This window comes from Rhineura floridana, chromosome 7 (genome assembly GCF_030035675.1).
Source record: "Rhineura floridana isolate rRhiFlo1 chromosome 7, rRhiFlo1.hap2, whole genome shotgun sequence".
In the NCBI taxonomy this organism is placed as follows: Eukaryota; Metazoa; Chordata; class Lepidosauria; order Squamata; family Rhineuridae; genus Rhineura; species Rhineura floridana.
This window is the reverse complement of record NC_084486.1, coordinates 110641312-110656638: the sequence shown is the minus strand read 5'-3', so window position 1 is coordinate 110656638 and position 15327 is coordinate 110641312. Positions and strand designations below refer to the sequence as shown.

The 15327-nt window shown below is 37.6% G+C and overlaps 1 protein-coding gene across 7 annotated transcripts in view; it reads right to left on the bottom strand.

Moving 5' to 3' along the window:
- Window positions 1–837: 837 nt before the first annotated feature.
- Window positions 838–15327, bottom strand: part of AGFG1 (ArfGAP with FG repeats 1) — a 28437-nt gene continuing 13947 nt past the window's right edge. For 2 of the 7 annotated variants that reach the window (XM_061636846.1, XM_061636851.1), the window contains 8 exons: window positions 12979–13098; window positions 10804–11007; window positions 7946–8129; window positions 7107–7186; window positions 6756–6848; window positions 4550–4705; window positions 1972–2063; window positions 838–1535 (listed from right to left, as the gene is read on the bottom strand). In XM_061636846.1, coding sequence (XP_061492830.1) covers window positions 1476–1535; window positions 1972–2063; window positions 4550–4705; window positions 6756–6848; window positions 7107–7186; window positions 7946–8129; window positions 10804–11007; window positions 12979–13098 — 989 coding nt within the window. In that variant the 3' untranslated portion in view covers window positions 838–1475. Of the gene's footprint in view, window positions 1536–1971; window positions 2064–4549; window positions 4706–6755; window positions 6849–7106; window positions 7187–7945; window positions 8130–10803; window positions 11008–12370; window positions 12461–12978; window positions 13099–15327 lie in introns of all 7 variants that reach the window. The other 5 variants (XM_061636853.1, XM_061636847.1, XM_061636848.1 and 2 more) reach the window with 5 other exon arrangements.

The following is a 15327-nucleotide window of genomic DNA, read 5'->3' as shown; positions in this document are numbered from 1 at the left end:
CAACTAAGTTTAAAACCTCAAATCTGTTCCTTATTTGATCTTTATATGCTTCTGGGATGTTATTTAAATGACATTTTGATATTTTATTGGGGGTAGGGAACCTGTTTTCTATTAAAGGTTACTGACCCGCAGGAAAAGTCTCATGAGGACCAGCGCCAAGAAGTGGGCATTACACAGAAGGCAATGGGGTTCATGCTTATTTTTTGTGGTTCCCTTCCACCTTATATAGGAAGTTCGCAGAGAGCTTTCCCATCCTCTTACCATCTCATTCCAAGGCAACAGGGCTCATTCCTCCCCCCCTTCTCTACACAGGAAAGCTTCTTCCATTTGCCTTCCCCAACGTTCCGCAGCTCACTGCAAGGCAGTGGGGCTGTCCCATTTTCTGCTCACCCTCTCAACTGGACCACCGTTCCTCCCATTAAGCCTGATTTGTATTGCATGCAGATGGCTTTTCCACTCCATTTACTCCCCTCTGCCTATCTGCTCACTGAAAGGTGACAGGGTTCCTTTACAGGCACACCTTTGCCCCCTCAGGACTCACTATGTCATCTTTTCTCTCCCCTCCACCAATACACACAAACTAGGGAAGAGGAAGCAATACATGCAGTGGAGTGGTTCCATGGCATCTGAAAAGCCAAATAATGCTGTGGGCTTGAAGTAGCCTGCAGACTGGGGTTCCCCACACCAGTTTTATTGACTGATCAGTAAGAGTGCTTCCTAATGCCTAGCAGATTGCAGTTCACAATATTACCAAAGCAGCTGTGAAAGTATCACATCTTGGAAGCATTCCTAAAGATTTAACAAAATTGGTTAAGGGCAAATGCTCACAGACAAACATGCTTTTTCTAATATTTATTTTTTTCCACCTGCAAACTGTAGCAAAACATGATCAGCTTTATTATGCAGACAGGTATCCCTCTACATTATAGAGAATTTAGGCATGTATAAATAGAAGAGCTCTTTAGGTAAGGAAAAACACTTCAAGAAATGAATAAAACCTTCGATTTTGAACTCATAACTTCAAACAGCAATGGTTAAAATGATGTAGGTCATTCATTCCAAGAGATATGACAGCACCTTAAAGTGACTGATTCTATTTCCCCCAGTAACGTTTTTCACATAACAATGTGTTAAAAGTTACAAATACTGATATGCACAAATAACTAATTCCTAAGGAAAAAAATATGTACAGTACTGCAGCATAATGACCTGCAATAACTTATTAGCCAATTTTAATATACATGACACCGTTAACATTCTCCTGCCAATGCACAGATAAAAGGATGTTTTCACAGCCCCGTTTTGCACATTACCTGGTGTTTCTTGGTTTTAATAGACAATGCAGGCTTTTTTATTCTTTTGAAAGAGTTCTCTTGTGTTTAAAGCTAAGATCAGTGAAACAAGACAATAGTGCAAGAGGCGCAGAGATGTTGTGTGATCACATAAGAGTTCTTTTAGGAAAAGTGTCTATAAGGCTATAAGAAAGGATTGGTTGATGAGCTTCCTGTTGGAAATTGACCTGCTGGTGCACCTGCCTAGAGAAAACAAGAGAAAAATGTCACACACACAAAATACAAAAAGCCAAATGTAAAACATGCTATCCGGACAAAGCTTTTTTTCCCCCCATTTCTTGTAACTGGGCCAACTCTCTATAATACACTTCTAGTAAATATGCAACAGAGGACAGAGCTAACATCATGGAAATGTACCTCTAATATAGGGAAATACTGGGCTCCTGCTGGGAGGAAGGGCGGGATATAAATCAAATAATAAATAAATAAAATACACAGGGGTGGTGAAAGTTTTACTTTTTGTATCTCTTTGGAATGAGTATGACCCAAAATATACAAAATCACAAGCTTCAACAGCATGGTTAATAAATGATCCTCCCCCCATTGAACAGAAGTCAGTAATAACAGAAAAAGCTTCCTCCTAACCAAGAAGAATACTAAATCATTATTGTTCACTTACCATAAACGGATTACTAGATACTCCAACAGCTGTAACTTGCCCAAATGGGGTTACTACTGGTTTTGCCTGTCCAAATGCAGCAAAGCTGGCTCCTTTGTAATAAAATATCAGAAGTTAACTTTAGACTAGTAACCCAAGAATCACAATGTGCACCTACTCTCAGTTGTCAGCAATTCTCAATAAAATATTTGACCCCAATCAAAACGGGATTGGATCCATTACCACTAACTGCCATGTAACAAATGTCACTTCATTGACTTGTTTCCTTATACAAAATAATGTAAATTCAAATTAAATTTATTAATAAGGAAACCAAATACAGGTTGTAGCCAAATAAAATACAAAGAAAATTTAATTACACATAAGCATCAAAACCTATCAAATACAACAACCCAAAAGATAGAAACACAAATCTTAAATCTTGAGACTGACCATTGTTTAAGTTGAACAGCCTCCACTGCAAATTGAGCTGTATTAAACATTACAAGCCTGTCCATACTGGACAGCAAATATTTGATCTTATCCACATCACTAAAAGCTTATCCAAGTGTTTTTGCCTAGGTGTTTCATACAATTTACAGTATAACATATAGTGTCCTCTCCCCCACAATGGTTGCTGCAGATGCAGAAACTCTAAGCTCTAAGGATTTTCTTAAATCTCCCTTACAATAAATTAGTTTTCATTATTTGGAAATGCAGGGCTGTAAATTCCCTTCGAGAAAAAGGTAGATTTGGCTCACACAAATATTTTTCTTCCCTATGGTGCTATTTTAAAATGGGGAAAGTATTAGAAAAACTGGATGAACTAATTGCATCCATATCCTGTTTTTCAGAGAGACCTTGGAGCTGCTCTTTAATATTGCATCAGCTAGATTGCATTTTGGCAGCAAAAAGGGCCTCTGAGTTGAATCCATATTTCCTCAGTAATTTCTTTACTACTAGTTATCCAGATATTTTGAAAAGATTAATGTGGCTGCCTTGCTATACACTGTTTGACCTGTTCATTTGCAAAATATTATGAAATAAAAGAATATGGACCTCAAAATAAAATCTAAAATTGGCATTCTGCCTGGAGATAGGCGGCGGGCATTCCTGGTGGGATACCCAATAAAATACAAATTTATTCTGTAGCTGAATTAGCTGCAGAATATCCCACATTTCCGCCTCATATGTCACCTGAGGAATAACCTTAGCAGCAACAACTCTTACAAGCTGGCACCACTGAACTCCCATCCTTCACTCTGGCAAATTTTAACACCAACTTCACTGAACTTTGAACTTTTAGTTTGTCAGCCTGCCAGTGACTTCCAAGGGCCATTTCAAGCAAAACAAATCCACAAATAGTTAAATCTATTAGACTGTTCTGGTGGTGACTGTCTATGTTTAATCACATGGATGCCAATTACCATAACCTTGGTCTTAGCATAATTCATACATAACTGTTTCTTATTACATATGTCCCTGAAAGATCTCATACCAATTTGAATCTGGGATAACAAGACCATATTGTCTACATATAGCTGTATATTCAATTTCTGTGAACCTCCAGCTACTGGAAAGTTGGATTCCTCAGCTAGTTGGTCAATGATGTTATTCACATATATATATATACTGAACAGAAAGGGAGCTAGCAAAAAGCCTTGTCTTACTGTTTTGGTTGAGTTAATTTCCTCTGACAACTGGCCTTCCCTACCTATTCTGACTTTGAGCGTAGTACCTGTGTACAGGTTTTTAATTAAAATTAACAGGCATTTATCCATCCCATAAATTCTCTCCTTTTATTCTTTCAAAGGCTGTCAGATCAACATAAGTAGCATATAGGTATTTCCTAGAGCCACCTTCATGTTTCTCTCTCAAATGATTTAGATTAGATTAAATTAAATTAAAAATACAATTTGAACTGCTCTCTGTGTACTCAGGGAAGTGTTTAATACAACCATCCCAATATTCTCCTGTTTCCACCACTTCAAGGCTAGGGCCCTAGGTGTGTCTGAAATATAAAAATGCTAGTTAGGAAAATCCAGGGAAAGTACATATCGGACAATTTAAAAGACATTTTCCTGGTATGAAATTGTGCAGAAACTAAGTTATTTAATCATGCAGTAGTATAGCTGTGAGATTGTTCAAGTGTAAAAATCTGAATACATTTCCTGTATTTCCTAAGTAGCAACTTAGCTGTGATTATAAGATTTTGCTAGGGCCACACAATTTAAAAAATGCCCCCCTTTTCTTTATAAAAGAAAAAACTTACAAAAAATTATAACACAATAAAAACAGTTCAAACTAATAAAATCAATTTCACATTGACAATTATGTCTGTGTTTAAGAAAAGTGCATGTGAGCATATAAAATATGCAAATATGCTGATCAGGTGAACTGCTTCACCCTCCTCTCTGCACAAGCATTATATTACCAGTGATATTCTGAGACTACAATGTAACATTCAACTGATGAAATGTGACACAGGACAGACAAAAACCTCTTGAGATTAATAATCTCAGCCTCTAAAACATCCACAAATTATTATTGTAATCTAACCTGTTGAAACAAACTAAAAACGTAACATGCAAGCATTTACCATTAGGTTGCTGAGTGAAAGCAGCTTGAGGAAAGGCTGCCTGAGCTGGGAATGCAGGCTGTTGGAAGTTACCACTAAAGCTTGTAGGAAGACTGTATGAGGCAGTTGTTCCAAATCCTGCAGGCATACTCATGGATGCTGTGCCAAATGTTGCTGCTGGTAAGGGAAATGTAGCATTCAATTACTTTTGAACTATGGTTTACTATGAAGTCACAATTAGCAGCATTTCCTCAGAATCCATTGTGAAAGAACCAGTCACATGGCTAGCCTTAAAACCATTAAGCCAGAAGCTAGGAACATAGACAAAAATGTGTTTGGTCTGCACCTTTTGACAACATAACATTTGCCAGTATTTACACCTAGATATTTCCAAATGTTTTTCTTAAAATAGAATACGGAATATCAAGCTATCATAGACAACAGCTATGTGATTTTCAGTGTACAACAAAAATATTTTTACTGATTTTCGACCGGATTTTTAGGTAGACACTAGAGAACAAGCATCTCATTTTAAGAATGCAAAGGAGCCATTTAGCTCAGTAATTCAAGAACACTTTCAGAAATTGAGCCGAAAACATTAGAACACTGTTAATTGACCACTGAGGTGCAAACCACTATTAAATTCTGTCCAATATATAGCAGTGGCCAAGATCCAAGAGCTACTTGATTGGGCTACTTCAATTAATTTTTACTTTAACTCTCATCCATCTGCCCAATAAACTGAGGGAACATTTTTCTTGAACAAGAAAAATCTCTTGATACTGGCCACAGTAAAGAAATACCATTCAGTTGAAGCACTGCATGTGAAGCAGTCTAGTATTTTAAGTTTTGCATATTATTAGATACATTAAAGTTTCACAAAAACATTTAGAAAATTATTTTATTGAACTAGTAACTATTGTTTCTTTGTTTACAGAACTTATCTCCACTTTGTTATTGGGATCTGAAATAAATTCTACATCACCATATCTACCAATAGTTATGGCTAGACAGGAAAGACAAGACATAAGAGCTAAGTGAAGTGAATTGTGGAATAAAAAGGCACACATGAATATAAAATAGACAAGATACAAATAGTGCACCAGCAGAACTTACACAAGCTACTATTAGCAGAGAGGATACTGAACAGTGAAGCTTGCTAAAATAGCAAAGTCAAACACATTGTGAAACAATGATTTGGCATTATTATTCGTTTCACTTGAGCTACTATGATCACAAGCTTCAGAACTCACTCATTTTTCTACACACCTACTAACGACCATGGACGTAAGACAACAATTTTAGCTTGCAATCCTAAACGCAATTACTTGACAGCAAGTCCCAATGAAATACATGGCATATACTTTTGAGTATGTGTGTTTAGGATTGAGGTGTAAATGTTAGGACATTTTACACCAAGTAATGTCATCATGTATTTGAGGTGCATCTCCATCCATGCCCACTCCATTTCAAAATATGGAAGGAGGGTTGAAAAAGTTGTACATGCAGAAAAACCAGTAAGCTTTCACAAGCAAATGGACAGTTAGCCACACAAAACTTATACAAAATGTGGCCACCTACCAAAGTGAGCCTGAGGAAATATGTGAGAGTGCATTGCTCCTGAGAGGCCTTATGGGAAGTCATAAAGAGATCAGAAACTGTCAAATGATTTATAAACAATTTCTTCAAGAAATATTTTTGCATGACAGAATAGTCAGTATTCAAACCACCATTTAAATTTTTCAGAATACTTCATACAGAGAACTATATGGAAGTCATTTTGCTGAAATTGACAACATATTTTAACAAAGTCAAATTCATTCCTCTAATACAGAAACTATAAAAGTTATATTTTGCAAAATGGCCAAAAAGGGACAAGGATAAAGGTACATTTTATTACATATGTTATATACTAAAGGAAATCCAAAATTTAAAAGTGTTCTAAAGATAGCAGTACAATGTAAATGCCTGAAACACAAATATGTTATTGAACAGATTTATACTTGAAAAAGCAGGAAGTGGAAGATTTGTATCTTGACTTATGCATGTTGCCTGTTCCTAATTGTATCTTTATCCATCTGGGTCAAACAACAAAATTAAGCATCTGATTTCTGAACAGCCTAACTATAATTAGCATGCTTGTCTGCCTCAAAGTTAAAAATCTATAGTTGCAGAAGTAAAAGACATGAATTGTTATTAAACACATAGCATGTTTTCTTTTTCTAACCTGTTGCTGCTCTGCTATTGGTCTGGAATGGGTTTGTTGAAGGTGCTACTGCGGCTACAGGGGCAGCCACAAATGGATTTGTGGATGGCGTTGCTGAAAAATTAAGAATTGACATTTTTAACACACTATACACCTCTCAAATTGCTGATAAGAACACAGTACATCAACATTAAGTTTAAGATATGTTTTTATCATTTTCTTGTTAGATTAAAGAGGAACCCAGCATGACTAGTACATCAATTTGCCTTTACGGGTAGGGTATATCTATTGATACAGGAAAATAAATGGGGTCCTGCAGCTGGATATCTCAAACACAGGTTAGCAAGATTGTTTAGTAATGTTTTACAATACCTCCAAACTGAGCAGGACCGCTTGATGACGTAGGCTGTGTCTGTGTATTAGCACCCACAGATACTGTTCCAAAAGCATTACTGAAAATAATTCACATTCATCAACATCAGGGCCAATTATTTAACAATTAGACACCTATAGCTAATTACTGCATGAGAAAACACAGAAGAATGTTCAATCACATTATGGAAATAACTATTGGTTCCATTTAGTTCAACCACTCTTAAAGCACAAGTCAAAAGCTAACTGATGCTAAATCAGAAACCTTTTCCCCCCAGGAGCCAAAGTATTCACACCAACACCACAAAATAAACTTAGATAAGGTGTCAAGCAGAAACTTGCACTTCTAGACAGTTACTACAAGTATCTTTCGATTTGACTAGAACCAAGCTTTGCAAATCTCTCACTATCAAGATTTAAACCAGTTATGTCATTATAACCAATGCAAATATTCATATAAATGGCTTGTCTCTGAAAATAACTTAAAGCAATCTTATACATGTTCTCAAAAGTAAGCCTTATTGAACTCAACAGGACTTACTCCCAGGTAAACATCTATAGGACTGCAGCACTGAGAATGCTGCAAGTGTTTTCCCTGCTAGCCAGTATATTTGTTTCATTTTTATTCTTCCAACTTCAAGTTAGCAATGTTTATAGCTAACATGAATCCTTTCATTTTAGTAAACCAATCTGTCGATACCCTCCCGCCCCATGCTGTAACTGAAAATACAAAATTTAAACTATGGATTTTCAGTAACTGCACTTCAAATGAGGACCATGTTATTTGTGCTATTTGTAAACACTATTGACTTACATTAACTTCTATAAAGAAAGAGTACCTGCTAACATTACTGGTGGAAGTATATGCATTACTAGAGGTTGATGTGGAGCTGAACACACTGTCTAATTCTGCTAGAGCTGCATACTTGTCTGAAGATGTACTTGGCTGACTTGGGGCTGACACAGTGGGACCTGCTGGCGCTGTACTGGCAGCACCAAAGCTACCTCCTTGCTCACTACCACCTAGGAAAAAAGATATCAGATTAAAAATCCACACACTAGATTGCTTTAGAGCATAAGTTAGCAACATTTTTACTGAACAATCTACTGATACAAGTGAACAGCCACTAGCCAATGCACATGAATAGCTCATCACATGGTAACAGCCATTTGAAGAAACTGTCATGTGGTGACCCACCCATTTTCTATTGAGTATCTCGGGAAAATGAAAGGAACATGGACTCAGATGTCAAAAGAACTTGGGATAAAACCCAACACTGCACAAGAAGGCTTCTGCTTACACAACAGGTCTTCCCCTTCCTCTCTTCTTCCCACCCCTGATCTTTCCAGGGAGTCCCCCAAAACCCTCCAGAGCAAATATGGGGGGCTCACACGGAGGAAGGTGAAATCTGCATGAGAAGATCTGTTCGGCTCACACAAACACCACTGGATTTCACCTTAATAAATATCCATTGTTTTTGTCTAACATATTGCAAATTTAATAAGGTACCAAGCCAAGAAGATTAAACTCACATAACCAATAATCAGCTAAATTGCTTCAACCCAAAACAGCTCAATACAACAGTTATTCTGTAGGGTTAAACTTGTAACAGCACCAAAATCTTAAAATAAGAGTGCAGGTAACAGTTGTTAATTTTTGCTTAGGAAATGTCCTTTAAATTATGGTAGTTAAGTACCCCACAATCATGTACCCTAAAGTCCTTAAACTCAGTGGGAGGTAGCTTCCCAAAATTATTGTACAAGCACCCAATAAGATGAGGAAGAATGCTTAGTGAGGATCCTGTTAGTTGCCTCACTGATATGGGGTTCTGTCCTACCTAGGCTGCAGAAAATGAAGCCCTTTTTGACAAACATGTTTTTTTTAATTGGCCAAATCAAAGGAGATAACTAATGATTGGTTTGTATTACTATCTATTTATTTTAGTTAGATTTTATTTGTTTACTTATTACATTATTTATAGACTGCAACTCTCATACAACATATCAGGGCAGTATACAACAGTATCCACAAAAACACAAAACATAAAATACAGCAATTTTATATTTTTAAGATAACAGTTATAGTCCTACGCCATTTTTTAAAAATGGACTAATAGAATAAAGGATGCTGCTATCACTGGCCAAACTTGTTAATAATTCTAATTTTAAATGGACTCAAAGTTAATGAGAAATGTATTGCACAGAGGACTGGGGTATTATTTTGAAATACTGCATTCCAAAAAGCTCCTTTGCTATTCCAAAAGATGTTCAACTCTAAATGCAAATCTAGGTATATTCCTACTTTATTTAACATTCCTTAGATGTTATAAGGGAGTAATAGAGTCAACCACCAGTGTGGTGTAGTTCTAGTGCCAGATGAGAACTGTAAAGACTTGTGTTCCTATCCCTACTCAGCCATGAAGCTTACCGTCTGATCTTGGACCAGTCATTATTTGTTTGATACCAGGGCAGGTCACCAAAAGTTAAAATTACAATAAAACAAATTTAAACAACCCAACTCTCAAAACTACAATGGAAAGTAAGGCAGTAGGAATAAGAGATCCATGTATGCCGCCATAACCTCCTTGGAGGAAAAGTGGCATAGAAGTATAACAACTTCCCAGATAATTGGTACTGATACTTGGATTTTAGCCCAAAATGGTCTCTACTATGCAATCTGAGAATTTTCAATAGACAGTGATCCAGTAACAAATTCTGGAACACTATACCACATAAAGTCAGCTAGTCATCTTTGTGGCTAGTACAGCAGTATGCACTAGATATTTGAATGACAGACCCTTCTGTAACTATTGTGAACAGAGATTTCTACTTAAAAAAAACTCTTAAGGGGACTTGGCTGCGTGGTCATCTTGTGAACTTTCAGATTACTTTGCCTTTCTAAAGGACAAGATATAACTGAACACATCAATCCCCAGATCACAGTCAGTAACAAATTCATTATTATAACTCTGTCAAAGGGTTTTTGTATTATTATGGAAGAGAAAATCATTGTGAAAATGATACAAAAAATAGGCAGAGTAAGTAGAAAACAAGTCTGAAAAAATATTCAGATTCAAAGATCACTATTTCTGGCAATACCATCCTTACCACATGTTGAGTTCTCTGAGGGCATTAACTATACTGAAAAAGATGACTCCTTGGAAGGTTTCTCCTCAATCAAATCAACTTAGTTTTCACCTACAGACACTGACATGACATCGTCCAATAACTGACAGAGTACAAATGGCACTCTGGATCCTGGTATGGAAGAATGAGCTGAACACACTAGGGACCAATATTTTTCTCTGCTAACTTTCCTTTTACCAGATCCAGCATGCCTGCATGATTGCCAGTATTAACAAATTTGTAAGCAACATATGACTGGTATGTTCACAACAGCGAAGAGCATTCAGAATCTTATTTAGGTAAACAGTCATGAGATTTTAATTTCACCTGGCTTTTAATGGGCTTTAATTTTGCTGGCTACTGTTTTTCAGTTTTTATAGTGGCTTTACTGTTCTCATTTTTTATTGTATCCATACTGTGTTGTATTGTTGTGAACTGCCTTGGGGGGCCTTATGGGGGCCAAAAGGTAGCATATAAATATTTCCATAAATGCCTACTATAACATCACAGAACACCACTATTGCCATGATAAATAGTGCAAGAGAACAGGTCAAAGAATAAGAATTAGTACCTTGCCCTGTGCTGAAGATATTATCTAAATTAGCAAGAGCTGCGTATTTATCTGCTGACTGGAGGCTCGATTTATTCACTGCAGCTTTACTGACTGCAGTTGTGTTGGTCTGAGAAGCACTGAAGGCTCCAAAATCAGTACTGGAGGATTTAGGGAAGTTATCAAAGTGTGCAAAGTTAGCATTCACTGATCCAGCGCTTCCACCTGTAACAAAATAAGTTAAACATGATGGATACTTCCAACTCAATGAATGTCTCTTCAAATGCTATTGGTTACCATGTGTGGATATGTTTAAAGGGTCACACATTTTAAGAAGCTTCTCCTATGCCCAGGTCTTGATTTGGTTAAGATGACCATTTTGTATTTCCAAAATCCAAAAGCCTTAGCTTGCCAACACTACAGCACAGTGCTGCAGGTATAACTGTTGCAACAAAGCTAACCTCAGTGATTCACATAAGCAGCAAGTACTTGTTTTAATCTTCTATTTCCTACTGCAAATTTAGTTAAATAAGACTTCCTATGATTGTTCAATCTGTGATAATTTCTGATAGAGAAGCAGAAAGATAAAGTTAGGAAGTAAAGATGAAGGAACCGGAGGCTTTACTGTAACTTTAACTTGTTTATTCCCAAAGACTATTACTGTGTGCACCCCACACTCTGTTGCTATCTGTGAAGAACAAAGATAGCTGAAGAGAACAACAGAGGCTTGCATCACATTTTTAAAGAAAACAAAATCCACGTCAGTACCTGTGGCAATCACACTTTTGATGTTTTCAATTCTAAACTGAAAAAGTTCCATTCAATTGCTGCCACCAAGTGGTATTTAACTACTGAGGAATATCTGACCCATTGGTGAAGGATAATAGATATGCAGTCTCTTTCCTCACAGAGACCAGCATTTGCCTTGGGCAATCTGACTCATGACAACAGCTGAAAAAGCTTGTTTGCATGAGTTCTACAAAAGTTTATCAGAACATTTTCCATCCCTAACACCTCAGAACCTCAATTATTAGATGTTTGGACATGCCTTATATAGCTATTCTAAAACTAGTAGATTCTCCTAAATGCAGATAATTCAGTCACATGTTCAATTTGCCACCCTGGGCTCCTGCTGGGAGGAAGGGCGGGATAGAAATCAAATAATAAATAAATAAATTTGCAGAAAGAACTTTGACTTCAGCTGTTTATATTGGGAAGACTCAATCAACTGCAACTAAGCTAATAAACGACAAGCTAACATCTTTTAATTCAAGTACTAATATAAGAAAGAGAGCCAGTGTGGCGTAGTGGTTAGAGTGTTGGACTATGACCTGGGAGGCCAGGGTTTGAATCCCCACATAGCCATGAAGCTCACTGGGTGACCGTGGGCCAGTCACTTCCTCTCAGCCTCAGAGGAAGGCAATGGTAAACCACCTCTGAATACTGCTTACCATGAAAACCCTATTCATAGAGTCGCCATAAGTCGGAATCAACTTGAAGGCAGTCCATGCATGCAATATAAGAAAAGCTTGAAATGAAATGGAAACAAAAAAATGGAATTGTAAATGAAGTGAGCTAAGTTTCCCACCTTGGTGGAACTTACTGCGCACAGCCTGGAGAGGGAAAGCGGAAGTAGTAAATTCACCAAAACTGCAGCTAGATGAAAGCGTTCTGAACGCTGGATAGCCAGAAATTGTGTGAGGGGTTAAAGTTAACAAAAGGGAAAAACAAAATTTTAAAAGAAAGTCTTAAGACAACACACTTAGAAAAAGAAAAGGATAAAAGAAAGCAAGTCAAACAAGCAAACATTATACGTGACCAAATGAAAGAAAAAGCAAAGCAGTAGCCCTTACACATGAGATTTTGAAAACATCAAATATTTTTCTTCATTAGTTGCAGTGTATTTATGATCTTAGAATATGGAAAACAGTCTTTTTAACTTAGGCAATATTCTACAATGTCAACCAACATGACACAAATATTTCATGTGTAGGGTAATTAAGAAGCTACAGTGCAAAAACTTCATGCGAGAAAAAAATCCATATTAACCAAAAGACAGCATTCATTACAGGTTTCCCCAGAGCTTCCAAGTGTGCATGTGTTAAGACAATTAGATGCAGGAAGAAGTTAAGATATTCTAAATTGTGTCCAGATCAGTTTACATTAAGAAAGCTAACAATGTTAGAGCATTTCTACCTGTATTTTGGTGATGAAAAGCAGACTGACTTGCTGTGGGGAAACCACCAAAATTACTCGAACCACTAGACTGTCCAAATGCATCAAAGTTTGCAAAACCTGCATTTGCAGAGTTCTGCGCTGTAAATTGCAAATGAACAAAACATGTTAATGGTATGAAAACAAAAACAGATCATAAACTGAATCAGATTATGGCAGGCTTTGAGGGTAGCAAAACTGAACCTCAAACATGCCACTGACATATGAAGTTATACTACATGGACAAATGTTCTTGAAGTCATACCCTCCAATCCGAACTCTTCTACATGGGGATTCAATTATTTCAATGGAATGTGTGTAAGATATTTAACTCTGATGTTTCTCTCTCATGTCAGTCAGCAAAAGGGAAAAGATTACTTCTGCTGATCACAATACCTTCAAACACACATTTTGGCAAACATGAATAAATATGGTGCTCATTTTATTCTGAAAGCTAGCATCCAAGAAGCTAGTATATTTAGAAAGCCAATACAGTACGGCCCTGCTTTTTGGCGCCCCGCTAATGAGGCAGCGCCAGCAGGGTGATCAGCTGTAGCATGGGGAGCTCCAGCTGGAGCGCAGCGGCTGGAGCTTCCTGCACTCCAGCTGATCGTGCGCTCCAGCAGCTGGAGCCCGGCGGCTGGAATACAGTAGAGCCCCACATTCCGGTGGTTTTCGCTTTTCGGCGGGGGCCTGGAACGCAACCTGCCATATGAGTGGGACCCTACTGTATGCAAATTCCAGCTCAAACAATTTGGCTTAACTGTTCTTTTCGGATATCACCATCTTGTGCTACTATACTCCTGGTCACTGTCAGAGATTGATGGGACAGTTGAATCTTTGTTCATCGTTACTATGGCATCCATTTAATACAGCTTCAGCTTGCCATTGAGAAGTATAGTTGTAATTGTAAACATTTTGTAACATTATGCAAGTTGCTTGGGGACTTTTGGGAATCAAACAACTAATAAATCTAAATCTAAATCTAAATAATAATAATAATAATAATAATTTTGGCTGAGACTCAAAGCATCCTGCAGGTTCTGTACACCAAGGGGGCTTTGGTTTGTTTCTTAAACAGCAAATCCCAATGCCACATAGCAAGCAGCTTTTGAAACTCTGAAACGCTTCATAAGCATTGTACAATATGCCATGGAAAGTCAGTAACCTCACTTGGTATACACAAGCCCCTTGAGATCTCTGATCCTGGCCTTTAAGAAGTCACTGAGCCTTAAAGGGAGACAAGACAACCAACATGACTTTTAAGATAAAAATCCAAAAGGAAGGTGAACAACATTATCAAATATTGTGCCCAAAGCAAATTAGGATCTTTAAGATTTCCTTTGCTTTACAGTATCAAAAACATAACGCAAGTAATAAATTACACACAACTTTAGTGAGTTGCCCACAACACAAAACACAACAAAATTAACCAAAACTTGAATGCATCTTCCCTAGAATCACTCCCAGAAGTTGATTAGCGAATTCAAATCACTGTGAAACTAGGCACTTCTTTCTGCTGTTCCTTTAGGGCTGCTAGGTCACAGTGGTTCAAGTAACCATAGAAGCCAGAGATCATAGAATTCCCATCAGAGTCTAAACCTAGCAAACGTTATAGCCTTTTTGGCACTCTGGATACCAGTCTCCAGCCCTCAAAACTTTGTCTTACTCTTTGAACTGTCCCAAATATTCACAAGCTTCTCTTGCACTCCTCCATCCTTCCATCACATGTCCTCTGTCAACATAGCACAATGTCTTCTCTGAAGTTTTTCTCTTGTTCTTAATTTCCTGTCCTCTCCTGAGGTGTCTTTCTATACCTGTCCTCCCCACCCCGTTATTCTCTTAGTGCATTCTTACTGTCCTCCCTTCATTTAACCTTCTTGCTTCTGAGCTCATTGTCCTGCAAATTTCCAAAACCTTTTCCAGCTCAAAGTCTACCCCCAGTTGAAGTTTTAATCCCAGCTAAATTGGCAAGTTTCCCGTCTCACAGAACCAAGATAAAAACTATTCTGTCCCCTACACAACTGGAGATTTCACCCTTTGACAGCCAGAGATTTCACTCTCACAAGTGCAAAGCCACAAAGCTTCAACACAAGGGGTTGGGAACCTTTCCCTCACAACTGAAAGATGCATTCACTCAGGGGTAATCTGTTGGCAAATGCATGCCATGGGGGGGGGGGAGAGCTAAAAGTGAGCAGGGCCAGACAAACATTCCCTCACACACACACACAAAATTAATCTATAATCCATTCATTCTTTTTTATGCATGCACACTTGCCCACATGCAGACACAAACTGAAAGAGGAAGGTCCTGAGAGTCACTGTGTAACA